Consider the following 22522-nt stretch of genomic DNA (forward strand, 5'->3'; position numbering starts at 1 on the left):
CACACACACACACACACTGGTACACACCCTCTCTCCCCTCGCTCCATTTCCCTCCCTCCCAGTTACACACACACTCTCTCTCCCTCACTCTCAGTCCTCATCTGCACCTCAGCAGTGTAACATGCTGTCTCGTCGCTGCTCCAGCGCTGAGCCGTGAGCAGAGGCTGCCTCCTGTCACACGTGAAGACAGTCAGCCACCCTGAGAGGAAGAGGAGGAGGAGGAGGAGGACTGCTCCCGCTCTGTCCTGCATCCCCTGGTCTCCTCGGGCAGAAGAAGGTGCAGAGGATGCCGGAGGAACTTCAGCGTCTTGCCCTGCTGTCCATTCATTCCTCGACGCGCGCTGAACTTTTTATGAACGAGGAGGAAGAGGAGGAGGAGGAGGTGCACGTCCGCGAGTGAGGCGAGAGAGAGAGAGAGAGAGAGGAGCCGCAGCGTCCCTCACACTCGGCGAGTTCCCGCGCCCCGCGTTTCGCTCAGCGACCCATGTGGCAGGAGGCTCTGTGGACCCGCGGACGCTACCTGCTGGAGAAGAGCGATGGAGGCGAGGGCGCCGAGGGCCCGGACGGCCCGGCAGACGGGTGCCCCGGGTTCCAGGCCGAGGCGTGCGCGGAGGACGAGAAGCCGCAGGACTGGCTGTATGAGTCCTACTACAGGATGAGCCAGCAGCATCCGCTGATCGTGTTCTTGTTGTTGATCGTCATGGGAACCTGCCTCGCACTGCTGGCCGTGTTCTTCGCTTCGGGACTGGTGAGTGAGAGACCCAGAGCGCGAGTGAGAGAGAGAGAGAGCCTGCAAAGAAAAGTGGAAAAATGTTCATCATATGTTTTTACTCAGTTGTTGCCACTGCTTTCCTGAATTACTGCAAGGAACAGAACAGAACAGAGCTTGTTGCATGATCCAACTTAAACTTATTTACTTCTGTGGGAAGAGTTAATTAGAAAGAATGTCAGCACTCTGATATTTCAGCACAAAAATAGGATCCAAGCAGCCTGGTTCAAGCATTTAAATTCTATATTATAGAAATTCTCAGAGAAATTTAATGTAAACAATGACAGTTTAGTGTTAGCCAGGAAAATGAAATTAATTTATGGAAGCAGTAAAAGTACATAAAGTCCAACTAGAGTTTGTGCTGACTCTGCACATACAGCTGACAATAAATGTTAGATATCTGTTGTATGACGTAAATAAGTTTAATTGGTGATTTTAATGCTGTGGAGCCTCTTGCCCATTTCATAGCAGCAGCATAAGGGCTTCGCGTGGCTACGCGCTGGTCCCAGTGCAGCGTGGAGCGGCAGGTACAGGAGCTGTTGGGGTCAAAGCGGAGCGCAGGTTAGAGCTCGAGCCTGAGCGAGCCAGAGACGCCTGAAAGCAGAGGAGGGCTCTCGGATCCGCCGCGTCGGCGCCGCAGAGTGCACCGCGAGCGGGATGAGAGTTTGGCTCGCAGCTGTGTGGGTGTCGGTGCCTTTGTCGAGCGGAAAGTGTTGTTTTGGCCACAAACACTCAACAGCAAACGCAAGCTTTTGTCCCTCGAGGGCTGCTTTTGTGTTTTATGGAATTGCTATACAAAGGGAAGCCCACACATCCCTGAGGCCGTTGTGTCTCAGTGATTGTTTTGATGCTTTATGTTCAGGACGAGAGACTTACATCCGTGTGTGTGTGTGTGTGTGTATGTGCGTGTGTGCCATGTGTTCGTCATTAAAGTTCAGGTGAACTCTACGTGCATCCTCTCCTTGTATTTGAGACCCATCCATAGATCTTCCCTCCTCAGACAGTCGATTCGATCCTCCAGTAGCCCCCCCCCCCCACCCCCGAGGACGTCCATGGGTTAAATGACCACCGAGCGTCCACAGTATCAATTTAAATCAATCACTTTTCCATTTTCTTGCTATTAATTAACAGGCAGACTTGTCTGGAGTAATGGGGCGGCTGTTCAGCGAGGCGCGGGTATTTATTACTGCTGGATGTGGAAGAATGGCAGGAATAAATAGAGGCCGGGTTGGAGGGCGGAGGGAGAGGAGAGGAGGGAGGATGTTGTTGTAAGTGTTCTGGCTTTATCAGCGCGCCTGCAGAAACCCAAGCACAGCAGCACTAATGCTCCCGAAATGACTCCATACTTTTATCTCAGGCAACAGATCGGGGCTGGAGAGGCTCCTCCACCCTCACACTGGATATGCATGAACAGGCTGCCGCTCGTGTGTGTCTGTGTGTGTGCGTGTGTGTTTATTGGGTGTGTTTGTCTGAGGAAACATTTTGTTTCCTTCTTTAGAAACATCATTTCCTCGATTTTTTGGACTAAATCAGTATTTTTACTGAATCTTTCCCTCACTCGATTCGCTTCTGGCGTCTGATCGTTCCCAACTCGGCGCCGTTTTATTTGCTGACACAAACACTGATTTCCTCTCATCAGCAGCTTGGGGTTTTTCGGTTACCCCGGGCAGCGAGGTGAATGAATGGGGTGAAGTAAGCGCTGTGACATCACTCGCTGAGGCCGCAGCATCACAACGTGGCACTGTTTAAACAGAAAGGCAGCGGATCCTGGACATAATGACAGCGTTTATGTCCACAGCCGCGGAAGAGTCTCACGGGGGAGTGAACAACTCAGGACAGAAACACTGGGTCAAAATCGCTGCATGGGAAACTCCACTTGTTTCCTTTAACCCCGCCTTCCTTCCAAATGCCACCGTGCGTTAAAATGACACACAGAGAGCGGTGCTAAAATGCCATTTTCAAGACAAGATAACCGCCGCGACTCTACTTGGGGTCACACGTTGAACTGCAAGAAGCAACAAATGACATTTTGCAGCCGTCATCGTGAAACGCGTTGCATTAACGTGAAAAACAAAACAGGAAGTCACCTACAAAGTAAAGGGCCATAATGTGCATATATGGAAAGGTTTAGATAATATGAAATATGAGCATTTGAAAGACTTTGATTAGTTTATTTGGCATCCACTTTATAGGGACAGTCCTCCCAGACCCTTATGATATGAAATATAAAACTTTACATAACGCGACCCTGTGGACACGCAGGCATGAACTGGCTCTAAGCTGTCTCTTAGTAAAGCTGGCAGAGAAAATATCCTAAAATTCCATTTAATTCCGATTTTTTTTTTTAATATGTTTCACTAATTAGGCCTCAAGGCCAGCTTTTGTCAGACACGGCTGAAATGCTAATTCATTCGCAGCGGGCCTGTATCTTGCCTCTTGGCTGACGGGACCGGGCGCCTTCCGGAGCGGACGGATCCGTTTAGCGGCGGCGCTCGCTGCCGCGCCCTCGGGCGTCTTCTCCGTCTGATCGTGAAGCGATCGCTTCTTGGCCCCGCGCCGATGAAGTCTCATCCCGAGGTGCTGGGATGAACGGACCCACAGTCACGCAGCTGTGGACAAAATCACCGAAGATCACTCATAAATAAGTGTTGCTGCGGCTTTAATCTTGATTTTTCCCCATTAGAATAAAACTGATCCTCACGTATCAAACTAAAACCCACCTCTTGGTTGGTGTTGAGCTAAATATAGAGGGAAAGGTTTGTTGATTATTTGTAGTTTTCACAACCAGACTGGGAGCAGATTGAAGCAATCTGCCACCCAGAACAGCATAAATATTCATCAGGCACCAAACGGTGACGAGTGCACATACGCTGTCACAACTTGGACACGCATCCTTCTCCGTCTCCTCACTTCCTCTCCTGATGCACTGGGTGCGTCCGCGTCGCTTTGCTGCCGAATAATTAGGCGCCTGCATCTCTCTGCGCTCGCTGCTCCCCAGGTTTCCAACCACTATAATAGCTGGATAAGCCAGGCTGGGTTAAAAAAGGAAGTCATTGTTCTAGGTGACAATGCGCCACACCGGCTGGCAGACGCCGGCTCCCCCTCCCTCTCCACAGTGGAGGAAGTGGCTTTACAGGGGTTGATGTGGGATTAGGGGAAGGTCTATCACACATGTTCAAAGGGCAGATGCTTTATAACCCAGATACAAGAGACCTGAGTGATGTGCGCTCAGGTTTCCCTTTAGTGTTTGTTTGCATTTGCAGCCCTGCTTCCTCCCTCATTGGGATTCAACGTGCGCTAATGTAGGCTAACTGTACAGTTGGCACGGCGTCATCAGCCGGATCCCCTGGAAAATTTGCAGGACGGGCCTATTGACACAGGGCTGCGTCCTAATCAGCAGCGCCGAGAGGGCAAATATAGATATTGCAGTCATTTTCATAATGTTGGTTGTAGAGATAACAGTGACGGTGACGCACTGTTTACTCCTGATACGTCGTCATGAAGCCCGCTCACCTTGAACATCTACACGCACAGATTATAATCCCACCAGCAGAAGCATGACTCATTATTTTCTGTCATGACGTCAGCATGATGTCTGGCCAATCAGAATGAACCTGACTTTTTATTTTTCTATTTTGACACAGCAGCTCTGTGTTTCTACATTTCGGGGTGATACATTATTCAGAAAACTCCAGGCAAATTTAACAGCCAGCGTCCAGTGGTTGATGTCAATCTTGTTTCAAACTGACTGAATGACAAAAAAGCTGTAGTTGTTTTCTGTGTACTGTATGACTGCTTTTATATATGTATTTTATATTTATATTGGATATTGGAAACACATCTCTGTTCGATGTGTCTACCTCCTTGGTTAAAATGCTTAAGTCCATTAAGGAGCACGTTTCTCCTCGTTTAAAGTTGTTTGACACAGCTACATCACCATCTCAAATCATTTGTGTTTGAAGCTTGAAGCTTGAAGACGAATGGTGAGGAAATCCTGAAACACGGGAAAACTATAGTCAGATGTTGTTATTTTTAAACTGTCCCGTTGGGATGCGCGTTTCTGTTTAACTACACAAACAGTAAAGCAAGAAGGAGGCTGAGATTGAGTCAGTGAGGCAGCGATGCTAAGTGTGTGTGCGTGTGTGTGTGTGTGTGTGTGTGCGTGTGTGCGTGTGTGTGTGTGTGTGTGTGTGTGTGTGTGCGTGTCTGTGTGTGTGTGTGTGTGTGTGTGTGTGTGTGTGTGTGTGTGTGTGTGTGTGCTTGCGTGCGTGCGTGTGTGTGTGTGCGTGCCATGGCGCTGACAGCTTCTAAACGCTGACTTTGACAGAGCGAGTCCAGAAGTGATGCTATTGCACATTCTCTGGGCTCAGACTGTCTGCCGATCTGTGTGCCGTCTGTTCATCTGTTGGTACATGTGTTATGCTGCATGTCCTATAGCCTGGTGTCGACACCCGAGCACAAGAGACAGTTTTGGTGTTTGGATCATGGCTTGGGCTTTTCAGTGTACTCAGCAGATCCACGTGTCTCTATTCGATCTGACTTTAATCCTCCTTGATTACTCTATATATACAGTATGTCTGAGAGGCCTGAATACGCTGCTGTAACAAACCAATGACTCTCTCTGTGTCTCTCCCTCCTCAGAACACAGAGGACCACTTGACCTTCCTGATCACGGTGCCCGCCGCTCTCTTCCTCTTCCTCTCCATCTTCATCCTCGTCTGCATCGAGTCGGTCTTCAAGCGGATGCTCCGCCTCTTCTCCCTTCTGATCTGGGCCTGTCTGGTCACCATGGGTTACCTGTTCATGTTCTCAGGGGGGGTCCTCAGTCCGTGGGACCAGGTACGAGTGTGTGTGTGTGTGAGTCTGTAAATCAATGTGATCGACGGCTCTCGGTTGTCAGCGTCAGTAACCTGAGCGTCAGCGAACACACTGCATGTGATTAGAGACATTAGGGAGTCTTTAAGTTATGCATTTGCCTTCTTTAATGGTGCGCGTACACACATACACCTCCACTGAAGGTGTCTTTGTATACATCCACATGTGCTGAATTAGTTCCACATGTGACAAGTGTTAATGAGGCCTGATGAGAGCTGTGGGTGAGCGGATCCGCCACAGACGCATTCGTTCTCGGTGCCAGACTCTTGTCTCTGCCTCAGAAACCCGATTTTCTCATGCTAGCGCTCTGTCTCCCCCCATTCATCAAGTCCCATTTTTCTCTCCCCTGCTTATCCACCTGCCTCATCCTGGTGTATTATGATCCCTCGCCAGAGGGTTTATGCCCAAATTACCCCTTTCACTACTTTTCTCTAGGGAGAAGATATTTTTATCATCACCCACCTGTGAGACAATCACATTATGCATTATTAATTACTGTATGCTCTATTCCCATCCATCCATCATCCATCCATCATCCATCATCCATCCATCATCCATCTGTAGAAATAAAAAACTTCTGTGGAAGCAGGAATCCAGTGAAAGGAGCACAGTTGGACTCTGAGCCCGGCTCTCAGTGGGTTGGATTGATTGTGATTACTGAGGGAAAAGCACGTCTGACGGCACACACTGAGCTAATAACAGTGAGAGCTCGAAAAAGAGGAGTATGGCAAAATTGGTGCTCCGCTCCATCATTCATATTGGACCCCTCCAGCCCCGCCCCAAACATCCCCAGTCTACATATAGCCCAGTCTGTCACCATCCAGCTGCCTTCATTTGACTCCGCAGGGTCACGGGACTTTGTTGGAGGTAGATTGGACCCGGCTGCAGCACCTGGTACCTCTGGGTCAAGACGCATATTAAAAATCAGGAGGGGGAAAAATTGTGGATGCGTGTGTGTGTGTGTGTGTGTGTGTGTGTGTGTGTGTGCGTGCGTGCGTGCGTGCGTGCGCGTGCGTGCGTGCGTGTGTGTGTGTGTGTGGCAGAGCGGTGAGCTCGGAACCAAGGGGCGAGGGGAAAAGTAATGAAAGAAGTCAAAGTAAGATGATGGCGGCAGCTCCCATCTTCAGGTTGTTGAGGGAGTTTCAGTGGCTGAAGAGCGTCTGCCACTCACTGACACTCACACTGACGTCTATCTATGGGTTGTGGGTGAGGAGTCGAAGGTTAGATAGTGGCACAATTTAGGATCTACACAAACATCGCATCTGCTCTGACTCCTGCCTACTTTCCTATATCGGTTCCCTTGGCAACAGAGTCGGAGCCTACACGAGACGTTTCCCATTGTTCAGGTCATGCAAACAATCACTGACGCTGGCGTCTCGTGTTTTTGCCCGGTGTGACTCCGCGTGTTAGTGATGGAGGTACAGTAATCGAACACAGTCAGTTTGTGGTTTTCTCTCTGAACCCGAAGACACGCAGGAAACCGACAGACCGGCAGGAAGGTCAGGGTCCGTCTCGTGCCCCGGTCCCAACGCGTGACCCGCGCAGCTAAAATAACAGGAAGAGGAGCGGCGGCGAGGGAAGCGGGCGGGGGGGGCGCACGCTATGGATGGACACGGTGGGGGTCACGCAGGGACACACACACACACACACACACACACACACACACACACAAACACACACGCACGCACGCACGCACGCACACACACACACACACACACACACGCACACACAGACACGGCCACGGGGTCACGGACACGAGCCGGACGCCGCCGTGACGCTCGGACGCTCTCCGTTTTGTGATCCGGGCTCCGAACCGCGTCGTCTCCTCTAAAAGCAAATTGAGCAGCCCACTGTTTTAATTTGTCAGAGGATCATCAGTTTATTGTTGGATCGCTCCGCGATAGAGTGGGCTGCGTTCTGCATTTAGACAATGATGGAGGATATGGAAGACAAAGCTCCTGTGGGATTTGATTTGGGGCATTTCGGTGAACTCAGTGTGGGCACTGCTGTGTTTTATTTGTTTTTTTAGCTGCTGCTGTACAACCGAGCACGACCTACAATAACTAATCTCAGACCGGATCCTGCATTTACTGAAAAAAAACCCAACCCAGCTACTGTCGAACCAACAGGAGCCCGAATGAGCAGATTACAGAGCCTTGACTTAATCTTGACTCTTCACCTGCTGACGCGTCCGCCGTTCTATTTCCAGGTCTCCTTCTTCCTGTTCATCGTGTTTGTCGTCTACACCATGCTGCCCTTCTCCATGCGCGGGGCCATTATCGCCAGCGCCATCACCTGCTCCTCGCACACGCTCACCCTCAGCGTCTGTCTGGCCAATAGCGTCGCCGAGCTGGAGCCTCTGGTCTGGCAGGTGAGACAGATAATTGTCCAGCCCTGAACCACATCATGTGCTGTATAGACAGTGGGAACTGAATGAACAGCACACACACACACACACACACACACACACACACACACACACACACACACACACACACACACACACACACACACACACACACAGTGGAAAAGCACAGCAACAATAAAATATGCTCGAAGACACTCATTGCCCTTGGTTACAGCTTTGAGGACAACCTATTGATATGCAAGGCCGCATTTTATAGAGCCTGAGGCTGACATAGTGTAGATGTGTGTACTCTGGCCTGGTTTTATGAGGTAATGATATAGACACAGGCATAAAAGGGGGGAAATGACACGTGCAGGCGCATCGTGGCGTCATTCTAAGGCCCGTCGTGTCTCTTGTGCGTTGGCAGATCTTGGCCAATGTGATCATCTTCACCTGCGGCAACCTGGCCGGAGCGTATCACAAGCACCTGATGGACCTGGCTCTCAAACAGACCTACCAAGACACCTGCAACTGCATCAAGTCGCCCATCAAGCTGGAGTTTGAGAAGTACCAGCAGGTACAGCAGGGTCAACGTTCCTCCGCAGCCCGGGAATGTTAGAGGCAAGAGCGAGAACAACCAGGAGAGTCGGGAGCACGTAGAAAGGTGCAAACTGCCCAAATATGTCACTTCTCAGTTTAGACAGGGATGAGGAGTGGGTAGCGGTTGGCCGTGTCCAAACAGGCCATTATGCTGTGACATTTGCTTGACATTAGCAGCTTTGTCTTGACATTAGCATTCCCCATGACCGGGGAGAAGCCACATGAAATTATCCATGAATAAGTGGAGGTCTGCTCAGAAACCATTAGCCAGGATCATTTAGTGGGAACTGTATAGTCAGTAATATTTCCTCCATAATGCTGTTGTTTGTTGCTCAGTGCTTGTTTATTTCCCATCAGGTGACGCTTTCCTCGCTATTATTGTTCCTTGAGTTTCATTGTAGAGGTGGGGCACGTGTGTGTGTGTGTGTGTGTGTGTGTGTGTGTGTGTGTGTGTGTGTGTGTGTGTGTGTGTGTGTGTGTGTGTGTGTGTGTGTGTGTGTGTGTGTGTGTAAGCATTTATGTTAATACCGGTGCATAACTAAACATCACCAAATCTCATTCATTAGCTGAACAGAAATCACTTGAGTTCATCACACACGTGATTAACGGAGCCACATCGACTGTTACACTCAGCACAGCGCCCGCGCCGCCTCTGTGCTGAATAAGTAAATAAGTGCGGGTGGTGTGGGCTTCTATTTTTAGCAGCAAGCCATCCACCCCCACCCTGGCCAACCCCGAACCCATCTCTCTACTTAATTTGCTGCTGTGTTTTAGGAAATGAGCCCGTGGTGTGTGAACAATGTAATTTACCCTCTCTGCTGTGAGCTGCATTTATGAGTCACACCCCCCTCAGGCAGCTTCTCACTCTCTCCAACACACACACGCACACGCACACGCACACACACACACACACACACACACACACACACACACACACACACACACACACACACTGAAATCACCCTGTGCACGGGGCTGAATTAAAACAAGACCTCATCATTTCTATGGTTACACAACAGCTACAGGTGATAGATCTTGTGGCGCTGGTTCAATTTTTCTCCTGCCTCCACATAATTGGCCACACAAACATTGATGTCCGCCACTGGTCACATGATGTTTGTCCCATCTGTTTATTGAAACACTCACCTTCCCTCTGTACTATCTGTACCAATGGGGAGATTCAGTTCTTTTCTCTCCTGGTCATAATTGAAATGTTAAAATATTACAGGACAGAGCCGAACTTGCTCCACTGCTTTGCTTTGCCACGGCACCCATTTAAACATGAATTCGTCTTCTCTTCCTCGATCGCTCTTTCCGCGTTCCGTCCTCGACGCTAGGCTTCCTGCGTTTCGGAGCTGAAAAATGAGCCCAAGTGAACCGTCATTAAGGAGATGTAAAAATCTATTTAGGATGTTAAATATTAGTGATGGCTATATTTGTATAGAGCAGTGGAAGAGGAAAGAGAGGGGACCAGAATAGACAATAGAAAAATGTTTAAATAGATTAGAATAGAAGAGAACAAAGCTGGGTTAAATAAAGCAGAATGGAAATAAAACGCCGTGGAACAGCTGACAATAGATTAGAGCTGTGTAGTGTAAAACAAGCAAATGGAACAAAAGAGATCAATATCCAACAGCACAAAATACACCAGCTCCTCCTCGTAGCGTTTCCCTTCGAGACAAAGCAGCCGGGAAAAGGTGAGCGTGCGATAAGGGGCCACACAGTAACAGCTCTGGGCTCCATCTAAACCTGCAGTCCTCCTCACAAACACGGGGGAAAGTCTAGACAATCACGGTCGGCGCTCGTCAAGTGTTCTGACTCTTGATTTCTGCAGTGATTGGTTTCTCGCAAGCTTTTTTTTTTTTTTTTTTTTGACACAGTCATTTACATAACCAAAGAAATCTACAAACTCAGTCCCAAACGCTCCCACTGGACAGGAAAGGTTTGAAGGTTCTGGGTCGTGTCTGCGCTTGAGAACATTCTCCCATCACATCACATCACACCTATCTGTTTTAGAGCAGACGTGAAGCCTTGTTTTCCTTCTCCTGGTAACAGAAGTCGCTCTTTGTCTTCTTTCTGCTTCCTGGTCGAACAACCCCCCCCCCCCCCCTCCACCCCCGCCCCAGTTTCCTGACTCTGCCTTTGATCCGTTCCTACCCCTGTCTCTGCCTCCAGGAGCGGCTGCTGCTGTCCCTGCTGCCGTCTCACATCGCCCGGGTGATGAAAGCCGAGATCATCCAGCGGCTGCAGGGGCCCAACTTCGGTCGAACCGAAAGCACCAACAACTTCCACAACCTGTACGTGCAGCGGCACACCAATGTCAGGTGAGGACGCGCTCCTTTGCCCGCGCTGTTACTTTCTGCTTTTAACCCGCGGCGTGACCCCCCCACACACACACATCAGGTAGCAACCTGCCTTCACCTGGAAATGCTGATTATGCTTTTGAATCAGGTGAAATGCAAAGCAGCAGATGACTGAGAAATCCAGGTGACGCTCACATTTCCACAGCCCCCATGCAGTACTCTTAACGTTGTCCATCTGAGCTACAGCAGCTCATCTATGGGATCAGTGAGCGTTGGCCAGGTCGCCATTGTTCCTTCGTTGGATCACTTGGATCAGATGCAGCGTAGAGATAATTTACCTGACCATGGTAAAAAATGTGATGAGTGATTGGTGAACAGCTGGTCTTCATGCATGTTACTGTACAACGAACCTTGAACCTCGTACCATTTTATTCTAATTCTTTGCCAGTCTGAGACGTCTTCTATTCTCAAAGCCAGAGGCTCTTTAAAGTGTGGGGGTTTATTGAAATAAGAGCCTCCCTGTGGATTATCTTTTAAAATCTATCATGCTGGAGCTTTATCTGAGAAGGAATATCGCAGTTTCCTGTTTAAGTGGGCCACAGGTGTGTGTGTGTGTGTGTGTGTGTGTGTGTGTGTGTGTGTGTGTGTGTGTGTGTGTGTGTGTGTTATCCTTGCAGTAATATCACATTCCCTCGTGGTGTAGCTCAGTGAAGAGCGCAATCTTCCCCCAAACATGAACTGACACTCAAGGACGGTGTGGTTCTACAGCGGAGAAATAAAGCACCGAAATAAAGTTCACCGTGTGCTCATCAGGAGCAGGAGGGAGAGCAAACGCCGCGTTAAGTAATTGAAGGCGCTTGCGTCAATAATGCGGGTTTGGTTTTCCACAGCATTTTGTACGCAGACATCGTGGGCTTCACCAGGCTGGCCAGCGACTGCTCCCCCGGTGAACTGGTGCACATGCTGAACGAACTCTTTGGCAAGTTTGACCAGATCGCAAAGGTAAACGCATGAGCATTTTGAGTCATTCACCTCTTCTCTTTAGAAAGTGTGCTAGAGAAATGTTGTAATGGAGTCCTTATACCACAAGAGCTGTTCATTCTGAAGTTGGTGTGAGGCTAATTTTAAATGAATTAATCCTATATGCACTTCAGCACATAAGAAAGAGGTCAAAAATTGCAACTTCAGCTCAACTCATTCGAACCTAATATTATAAAACAAAGATTTAGAAAATTAGAAATATGAAAATAATTAATTTTAGCTTGCATATTGTGCTGTCAAATAGTCAGTCCAGCAGGTCTGTTCATCTCAGGTAGACAGTTCATCAGAAATAAATCAGACAGTTTTGATAGGGGACTAAAATGAGAGTGTAGACCTCTGCTAGTACTGACAATAAGCTAATGGCTACAACCTTTAAAACCCGGCAGTTTATTTACCAAAAGGAAAAAATCAGTTTTTGCACATGGATAAAGATTCCAATTATATCTGTGGCACCACTGGAACACTGTTAATGCTAATTGTCTTAAAACTACCCAGGCAAAAAAAAACGTGTTTAACACAGAGTAAAATGGAAGCCACGCAGGCCCACGCCAATCAGATGAACCTTGAACCCAAAGCTCGCTGCGTCCCGCGGCCACCGGCGGCCTGCGTACCGACCCTTCCGCCGCGCGCGTCCACAGCCGCAGGTCGCAGCCGCGTGGGCTGCTAGCGCGGCCTCGTGGGTGCTCGGCTAGCCGGGTCTGAGCGGCTGAGTCAGGCTCTCTCCGCTCCGTGTCCGGCAGCTCCGTCCTCCCCTCTGACGAAGTTGCCGTTACGTAAGCCGGGCCCAGTGATCATCCCACATGTGAAGTGAGAGCGAAGGTGTAATGTGTGTGGGTGGATGGTTTTAGGCTTGATGGATGTGAGTGTACATGTGAAAGTTAGTGGAGTTGAGAAAGAGCATTTTGGCAAGTATTATAATTAAGCATTACTAATCCTGTCCATCCTGTGATGAACACTTCCTGTCTCACTTTAACCTCCTGCTCTTTAAGGAAAACGAGTGTATGCGAATCAAGATCCTGGGCGATTGTTACTACTGCGTCTCCGGCCTGCCGGAGTCCCTGCCCCACCACGCGGGGAACTGTGTGAAGATGGGCCTGGATATGTGTGAGGCCATCAAGTAAAATACCATCGCCCTCCTTCTCTTCCTGTCACACACACACACACACACACACACACACACACACACACACACACACACACACACACACACACACACACACACACACACACACACACACACACACACACACACACACACACACACGCCTATCAAACACACTGAGCAGAAGGAACGCCAGCTCTGTTTGAACTGCAGAGCAAACACAATGTGAACGCGACATGATAAGCCTCCTTACTAAATAAATAAACACTTCCACCAAATTATGGAATATTCCTCCTCCGCCCTCAACCGACCCAATCTGAAACCATATGGGAGAAACTCGTAGTTTGTCGTCGTCAGCTCATGGTGAGAACGTCTGTCAGCAAACATTAGTGCAATTAAGACAATACCATGAGCCCTTAAATGGTTACGAACTACAGCTTAGGCCTTGTAGAGGTGGTGGGGGTGAAGGGGCCTGTCCCAGCTGTCAATCAGACGAGAGGCGGGGTTTAACATGGACATGTTCATCACAGGGCGAGAGACAAACACTCAAACCTGCTCAAACTCAAACAGCCACAACATCAGTGACAGTGACAGAAAGTCATCTTTATATCTTTTAAATCTGCCTTTCTACCTGGTAAAGAGCAATATGTTTAACAAACACCTCAAGAAGTGAATGACTGAGGTGAAGACTCCTGCCTCTCCGTCCACAGGAAGGTCCGAGACGCCACCGGGGTCGATATCAACATGCGCGTCGGGGTTCATTCCGGGAACGTCCTGTGCGGCGTCATCGGTCTCCGCAAGTGGCAGTACGACGTGTGGTCACATGACGTGACGCTGGCCAATCACATGGAGGCCGGAGGCGTGCCGGGGTAAGATGCACGCCAGCGAGCGGCCGAGATGGGTTCAATGAAGCAGACAAGAAGCCCAGGTTAATGCTAACGCTCCCGTAGCATGTGGCCTGAAGGAGGAGGGAGTCCTAGAGGCCTGTGATGCTATTATATCATCATTAGTTCCAGTGGAGAGCCACATTTTCACCATTAAAACAAAAACATTGATTCCATGTAATTTCATTTAGTGGCCAATTCAGCCTAAAAGTATCTAACAATGAGTTGTGTCGTGAAATCAGACTTGGCTGAAGCCCAGCAAAGCACTTACTGAACAATGGAAGAGCAGCAGGACATATAACAAACACAAGGCCGCTGCGTGCGGGGCTGTGTTTCACATACAGCGTCCAGACATGTCTCCAACAGCATCAGACCCATCAGCTCCACGCTCTCATCCCAGCGCAGTAACAAGCCGCAGATGATTGTCTCAGGGTTGCGTGCGCTCTCTCCGGCCTCGCTGGGCCGCTAATGCTTTGTCTGCTCTCATGCCCCCGATGAAAGGCTCCGTGTAAACGCTGCCAGCAAAGGCAAAAAAGCTGGAAATGTGGAGCCGTTGGCGCACAATTACCGGCGCTCTTAACCCGCGCTCATTCCACACCACACAGGAGGGTCCACATCTCGTCCGTGACGCTGGAGCACCTGAAGGGGTCGTACAAGGTGGAGCCCGGGGAGGGCCAGAGCAGGGACTCGTACCTGAAGGAGCACAGGGTGGTCACCTACCTGGTCGTCAACCCTAAGGTCAGCCTCCAACACAGTTACATCTACATCTACACCATCCATGAGAACGATTCACACGCTGGAGCGATTACATAAGTGTCAGTCCGTCTGTGTCAAACCAGGACATCAAGTGTTTGTCTAAAGGCGTTTGAGAACTTCTTCATATAGAATATGTTCCTGGCGTCCAGGCTGTACTTTTTTTTTTGTTTTTTTGGCTTGGCGCACAGAGAAGCATCCCAAACAACCCTCTGCCTCCTAATCCCTGCAAAACTTGGCCAAGATGCAACCGCCGCCTGCACCAAGACCTTTCCTTTACCTTCTTCACAGGCGCTGAGTTCACCCTCTGCAGTGGAAAATATTTTTATGAGGAATTAATGTCCTATCAGCGGCATCTGCAGCGAATCTTCCAGATCTGGGCCTTTGGCTCCTGTTCTTTCTCCATCTTTAAATTCCTTGCCAAGGAGCTTGACCCCAGATTGCTAGCTTTGGTATCTCTCCCCCGGTTCTGAGAGCAGATCCAGCTACTGAGTGAGCTGCGAGGAGGAGAGCGTTTCTTTTCTCGGGTGCTCGTCGAACTGAAACAAACGCTCGCTTAGCAGCTGTTTGGTTTAAATGATCATCTGTCAGAACATCCAACACAGACACGAAGCCGCGTTCCTGCGCTGACGTCTATATTGACGAAACGCAACGCGGACTCCAACGCGTTTCATCACCCGGCGCAGCTACGGCCAAGATTATTCTGCTGAGTCGTCGCATCTGCACTAGAACTTACTTTGGCGATGGCGCGTTATCAGACGCCTTTTTAACAGCTCACTCTGATCCCTGCCGGTTGTTTTTCCCCCGGCATCCTGTTTACGCATGCAGAGCAGCAGAGCGGAGTGGGGGCGCCTCATTTGCTCGGGTTTCATGCAGCCATGCGGTAATGAACTAAAGCAGCGGCTTTAAGTCCGTCCTGAGCCTCTGGGTATTTTTATTACGTCTCCTTTACTTCACACAACAAAACATCGTCATCTCATTGGAGGTTTGTTCTTTATATACTGAGGCTGCTGTGTTGCAATACTCCACTTTAATGGGGATAGTTTTTTAGTTATCAGTTATTGGAAAGAACTAAATAAAGGAGCTTGGTGATGTTTTCAAGGAGGCCCAGGTCTAGATGGTGCATGGGTCATAGGAGGCCTCATGACTTTTCCCCTTCTTCTTGATCTCCTCAGACTGAGAGGCACAGCCCTTTGCTCGGCGTGCGCTCCCGTCCTTCTCTGGACGGCGGGAAGATGCGGGCGTCCGTGCGGATGACCCGGTACCTGGAGTCCTGGGGAGCGGCCAAGCCCTTCGCCAACCTGCACCACCGAGAAAGCATGACCACGGAGAACGGCATGATCAACACCACCGTGAGTGCGCCGTCTGTGTTCACACGTCAGTAGCGTACAGGCTCATTTGTGTTGACGGTGCGATGCTCGTTTCAGGACGTTCCCATGGGGCAGTACCACTTCCAGAGGCGAGAGAGGTGAGCTGCTCGGCATCCGCCCCGTGGGGGGGGGGGCTTGGCTGCTGCCGTGTGCTCATCTTTAAATGCACCCTCCTCTTCAACTGCAGGTCCAAATCCCAGAGGAGGAGGTTCGAGGAGGAGCTCAACGAGCGAATGATCCGGACCATCGATGGGATCAACTCACAGAAGTAAGCACATGCTCGTCCTCCAGATGCGGAGGTTTTCTTTATCGGTATCCACTGAGCTGGTTTGCATGTTTTACATGTTTCTGTTCAGTTACTGGCTCCTCTCCACCGCCTTTCTCGTTTGTTCCTCCAGACAGTGGCTGAAGTCTGAGGACATCCAGAGGATCTCATTGTTTTTCCACAACAAAGCTCTGGAGAAGGAGGTATGCACACAGAACACCTGCCGGCTTTGTTCACCAATCAGAGAGACAGAAGCCGTGGAGTGCAACCTGCAGCCTCAACATTTACAGACTCTTTTGTTGTGCGTGTCATCAACTTTATACCTTACAAACAGACAAACAAACACACAGAAGCCTGTTGATTCTGCCTGTGTCTGTGCATCAGACTCGTCATGCTGCACCTGAATTCTGCCATTTTCCCCCATGTCTTCTCTCCACAGTACAGATCCACCACGTTACCGGCCTTCAAGTACTATGTGACCTGCGCGTGCCTCATCTTCTGCTGCATATTCATAGTGCAGGTCCTCGTCCTGCCCAAGTAAGTCTGAGCTCCGTCCCTGTAGCGTCTAGAAGAGGCCGTTCGACGCCAGCCATCTCGTCAGCGGCACCGGGATGAGCCGAAGGAGGCGAGGGGGCGAGAGACAGCACGCAGATGGAAATGAAAGGGCATCGTGTCTGCTAGTGATTATAGATCAGCTGAATCAAAGCGTGGCGGCTCTGTAATAGCGGGGAGAGAAATTCATGGGCATGTTAATTCACTGCCTCTGGGAGCCGGCGGTGTAATTCAGCATCTCAGAGGCCATTGATTTTCTAATTCACCTCTGGCTCACTCTCCGTCTTTTGCCTGGTTGTCGCCACATTGTTGCACAGGTTTAGACATGACATCATGTGTTTTATGGCAAAGAGCCTAAAATTAGACAAACTGTGTCTCTCACTAGAAAAATGTACATTTGAGATTAAATACAGTTACACTTATTGCCTTATCTCTGTGTGTGTGTGTGTGTGTGTGTGTGTGTGTGTGTGTGTGTGTGTGTGTGTGTGTGTGTGTGTGTGTGTGTGTGTGTGTGTGTGTGTTTTGCAGAACCGCTGTGCTGGGGATCTCCTTTGGCCTGACATTCCTGCTGCTGGCTTTGATCTTGCTCCTTTGCTTCGCTGGTCACATTCAGGTCGGTTTGTACGGATCTATTACACACACACACACACACACACACACACACACACACACACACACACACACACACAGCTTCATATCCTCGCCAAGTCTGCGTGAGAGACACAAGTGGAGTAAAGCTATTAAACCCAAGCAGTCCTTTGCTTTATACAACTTTGTTGTATATATTCTCAATAATCATTTCATATGTTCAATAATAATAATTTATTGCCCTGCCGATATAGGCTGCTATCGAAACCATCCCTCGCATAGTGAGTTATTAACAGAGTCCAGCCAGAGGAACAGCTCCATCTTGTCCTGATAGTGCAGAAGCACAGATTGTCTGATGAATATTGAATTGCGGCTGTATTCGCAGGCAGCGTAACCTCACCCGAACCGTCCAACAGCCACTCTAAAAGCCCTAAACCAGTTATTACCCAAGACTGTTCTAGGAAAAAGACAAACATGAGTAATGACACTCTTCATCTGGAGCATCCCTTATTCTTATTTGCCCAGTTGCTGCTGCTGTTTGTCATAAAAAAATAAACAGGATGTTTTTCTTTTTTTTTCCGGCCAGTTGCACAGTAAGTGGTTCCCTTCTAATTACCAGGAGGTTATTAATAACCTTGAGTTTGTTCTGCCCCAGATATAAGCCTTATGGGCAATTTCAGTTTCAATAGTCTTAATGAAAGCTTCTGTGATCACTATTAAAAGAGCATAAAATTAAATTAGAGGTGTGTGTGTGTGTGTGTGTGTGTGTGTGTGTGTGTGTGTGTGTGTGTGTGTGTGTGTGTGTGTGTGCGTGCGTGCGTGCGTGTGTGTGTGCACACGCGCACGTGTGTGTGTGTGTGTGTGTGTGCGCGCGCACGTGTGTGTGCTTTAGCTCCATGAGCCGGGTTGGGTCAGTGTTAATGGGGCGTGCTGCAGTTAAAGGACATGCTCTGTTCATCTGTGAAAGAGTGTCTTACACGGTGGTTGGGATCAAAAGCATTTCTTGGAAAAACGTCTTTTCGAATCAGATGAGCTCCGGCTGTTGCTTAGAAAAGGCAGCCGAGCGGCCACCAGACGGAGGAAAATCAAGGAGCGCAGTCAGAACCAGAATCGGCCTCATGTAGGTGTAACAATAATGATGCCATAAAATAAATTGACATGTTAATTGGAGAGATTTCTACTTTCTTCTAGTGTCATTTTTATTTCATCATATAAGAAGATGAAGTTACTGGGATAGTATTTTGTAGTAGCATAAAGACTTCATGACAGATTTAGTGCAACAGCGTTTTAAGATATTTGTTTCTCTCCTTTCCACCCTCAGCAGGCTAAAAAGGGCTCCCTCTGCTCCCTCACCTGGTTCCCTACGTCCCCCCGCTTCGTCGTCACCATCAACCCCTGGCTGCGGTTGGTTCTCACCATGACGACCACGGCTGTCATACTAGTGATGGCCATCTTTAACATGGTGCGAAACGCTCGACGGATGCTTCAGATGTTCAGATTACTAGTGGCAGCCAGCTGTGCAGATGGGACGCTTCATTCATCCAAGTGTTATGAAACTGGATGATTTGATTGATGTTTCTGCTACAACACATTTACATTTTCTGTTTAGCTGGATATAAATGATTTTTATTTTATGATACCAGGCTCCAAGGAACCATCCGTTCATTTTTCATCTCTCAGGAAGACGCATTGACTCACAATGTAAAGTTGATGTTTTTACTGTTAGTTCTTCGTGGAGGATCCTGTAGGATCCATGGATGACGCCCTGACTACCGTTCCCCCTGAAGTGGCGCAAACGTCCCCACCTGTAAATCTAACCAACACCAGCCTGCTGGACTACCTGGACATAAACACAAGTGCAAACAAGTTTTATTTGCCAGTGAGTTGACTAATCAGAGCTCAGGCTGCAAATATCATAAATGTGTAAAGGTGAAAAATCACAATCACACAATCACACACACACACACACACACACACACACACACACACACACACACACGCTTTAAGTGCTCTGTTTCTGCCTCTTACACGCACACAACTTTCAGGCTTTCACCACGTTTTCAGGGCAGCTGTTTCACAAGACGGCTATTTTAGTGTCGTCAGGTTATCAGACACATGCGAAGTTCTCCTCTGTCGAGCAGTAAAACCAGTAAAGTGTGTTGTTGTGTAAGATTATTGACTTACTGTATTGTCCGTATGCAAACTCTGGCTCCGACTGAGTCATCGCAGTCAGAGCAGCATATTTACTGAAAGCAGGTTGGACTCAACAAATAAAATCCTCTTTCCACCTCAGCTTGATATAAACATTGCATGTATCAATAGTTTTATTTTGTTTCGTTTTCATTCCATTTCCCTCTCTAGTACTTCATCTACTGTTGTATTCTGGGCCTGGTGTCGTGCTCGGTGTTCCTGAGGATAAACTACGAGCTGAAGATGGTGGTGATGCTGGTTGCCGTGGTGATCTACAACATCATAATCCTCCAGACGCATGCCTCACTCCTGGACGGATTTAGCAAAGCGCCGTACCCCACTGATAATCTAGATAGGTACCTGCAGGTCACACACACACACACACACACACACACACACACACACACACAAACACACACACACACACACACACACACACACACACACACACACACACACACACACACACACACAGACTTTCCTAATCCAGGCTACAATAAAACCATTATTAGGCCCACTTAAGGTCATTCCTTCGACCCTGCAGCCAGCTCGCTCCAGTCGAGTACAGCCCATTAAAATGACTAATGACGCCGTTGGACGAGTGGGAAGCCCCACTGCTGAGGAAGCGGTATCCCGTGCGCCTGCCGATCAACCCTAACCCCTGGAGATGAGCATGATGAGTGGTAGAATGAGATACAGCAGGTACAGTCTACGGTGATGGAGCGGTAGCGCTTCTCACATTTGACTGACAGCTGGAGCTTGTGGACTGAGGAAAAAGAGAAAAATCCAATCATGCTGAAAGTTTGCAGGGCACCAAGAGAGACAGGTGAAAAACATGCTTTTTCTCACACTCAGGTTCCTCTTCCCCACCTTGGCTTTATTAGCACGAAGACTGTGTTGTTGTTGCCATAGCACCAGGATGTATAAATAAGCACAGTACTAAATCAAAAGGAAAAACAAGCGTAGCCCAATAAATCTCCTTTGTTTCTTGTCAAGCATTAATTTACGCTGCATTACCTTGAAAGATGTACTTTATAGTTCTACCTCTAATAATTGTACAATTTATGGCTTCAAGTGGTCTCATTAGAGTCCAGTCAGTGCACTATAGGTAGCATAGCTGCATTTTAATGGTTTATTTATGAACTGTTACATTAAACAGGCAAAGATCAGCACCAGAGGTTTAAAGGACCACGCCTCATGCTTAATGCCCTTCATTTAAACAAAGGGAACACAACATGTCTCATATTTCCCAGCGAACACTGTGCCTGCTTCAGTATTGTCCAATTTACATAATCGTCACACGGCCCTTAAGAGAAAAACCAGCCCGCGCTTCCTCCACAGGAGCAAACAATGCAGTAAGTGAATGGAGGAGATACGTCGTCTTCTTGGCGTTCATTTCCATAATGTATGAAAACGAATTCGCCCAGATGTTCGTCGGGTTGGCTGGAGCGTCACGCAGCTGGCAGGCGCGGGTACAGCGTGTGAAAATCGCGCTGTTCCTTAGACAACGTCCGTGACGTCTCGCGGCTGTCTCGCTGCCAGCGGCTCCCGGAGACAAACGAGTTGAGTCTCATTTATGAGCACTTGATTAACACTTTGCTCGTCTGTCTTTCTACAGACCAGGCGTCCTGAAGGACCTGAAGACAATGGGCTCCGTGTCACTGTTCATCTTCTTCATCACCTTGCTGGTTCTGGCCCGGCAGGTCAGTGGTCGTCTATTATTACCTTCATTGAACAGCCTCTTCGGTGTCTGTCTTCTTTTCCAGTGCTAAAAATGGACGCCAACCAACCGAAGATCCAACATTTTACATCCTGGCCAACTCCTCGGCCTCAATCTCTTCGCGTCACATTAAAGCTCATCTAATGTTTTATCTCTTTTTGGGGCTCCCATTCATCATATCTGACCCCAAAACAGATGCTGTGGACAGACGGTGTCTGAGTACCCGAAACCGGCGTCTCCCGTGAGGCTCAGTGAGTGAGAGCAGCCCCGTGTTCTTCTGGGTCACCGTCTCCAGAAGGCAGCGGAGCGTTTGTGTGAAATTCTCCTATCTTGGTCCGGGCTCTTATCGGGGTCTTCGGAGAGTAATTGAGTTTGTCCTGCCGGATGCCGCCGGAGTGTAAATTAATGCAGTAAAGTGGTTCATCAATCATTAGACATTTTTTGGAAACGGGGCCGAGTTGTTCAAAGTGGCATTAACCGGGGCCCTTGATGGAGAAGTAAGCAACGTGTGCTAGGAGCGTCCGTTATGTACGCTCTCGGCCTGATTTGAATAAATTTGCCTTGCAAATCGCCACCGCCGGCGCCGATGAGTCCATTCCGAGCCATTTAGTCCGAAGGAGGCGAGGACAGGTTAGAATGGTGGCATCGGTAATTCATCCCTCCAGAACAGCTGCTCTATGGAGCTAGGCTCATTTGCACCCTTGTTAGCTGCCTTTTAAATGGCATCTGGAGCGGGAGAAGTTTCTTCTGGCCTAGTTTTTCTACTTCTCGCCTGGAGGTCGCGGGGTTCCTGTCTACGCAAGAGAGGCGACTGCTCAAACCGTACACGAGTATATGTATACATACCCAAATGGGTCAGACAGCTCTCCTCAGAGAGCCGGATGCTAGTCTGTATTTCTATTTCAGCCTCAGGCTATGAGCGCTATAGCACGATCCCAGTATAGAGCTGCGGAGGGCTTCACTGTTGGAGGCCACCATACTTTATTCTCATGAGGAAACCTACATTGCAGACCCATATACCACTCAGACTGAACTCCAACACAAGAGGCTGACCATATACCTGCTCAGGTAAACAGTCTAAGGTTTGATCACTTTCAAAGTGAGAAGCTTTGCCTCCCAGAACTTGTGTCCCTGTGGACCAGCTTCAAACCTCTAGGGTCGGT

General features: G+C 48.9%; 1 protein-coding gene across 3 annotated transcripts in view; it reads left to right on the top strand.

The window, feature by feature from the left end:
* The window catches only part of adcy2b (adenylate cyclase 2b (brain)), a 26562-nt gene continuing 4040 nt past the window's right edge, over positions 1-22522 (top strand). Inside the window, exons 1-19 of one of the 3 annotated variants that reach the window (XM_029166737.3) lie at positions 1-748; positions 5411-5608; positions 7854-8015; positions 8419-8568; positions 10767-10915; positions 11785-11896; positions 12925-13052; positions 13748-13906; positions 14527-14659; positions 15850-16026; positions 16102-16142; positions 16232-16312; positions 16443-16512; positions 16749-16846; positions 17390-17474; positions 18771-18911; positions 19176-19328; positions 19811-19995; positions 21258-21342. In XM_029166737.3, the coding sequence (XP_029022570.1) occupies positions 485-748; positions 5411-5608; positions 7854-8015; positions 8419-8568; positions 10767-10915; positions 11785-11896; positions 12925-13052; positions 13748-13906; positions 14527-14659; positions 15850-16026; positions 16102-16142; positions 16232-16312; positions 16443-16512; positions 16749-16846; positions 17390-17474; positions 18771-18911; positions 19176-19328; positions 19811-19995; positions 21258-21342 (2571 nt within the window). In that variant the 5' untranslated portion in view covers positions 1-484. The remainder of the gene's footprint in view (positions 749-5410; positions 5609-7853; positions 8016-8418; positions 8569-10766; positions 10916-11784; positions 11897-12924; positions 13053-13747; positions 13907-14526; positions 14660-15849; positions 16027-16101; positions 16143-16231; positions 16313-16442; positions 16513-16748; positions 16847-17389; positions 17475-18770; positions 18912-19175; positions 19329-19810; positions 19996-21257; positions 21343-22522) is intronic. The other 2 variants (XM_029166736.3, XM_029166735.3) reach the window with 2 other exon arrangements.

Source organism: Betta splendens, chromosome 11, assembly GCF_900634795.4.
Source record: "Betta splendens chromosome 11, fBetSpl5.4, whole genome shotgun sequence".
Classification (NCBI taxonomy): domain Eukaryota; kingdom Metazoa; phylum Chordata; class Actinopteri; order Anabantiformes; family Osphronemidae; genus Betta; species Betta splendens.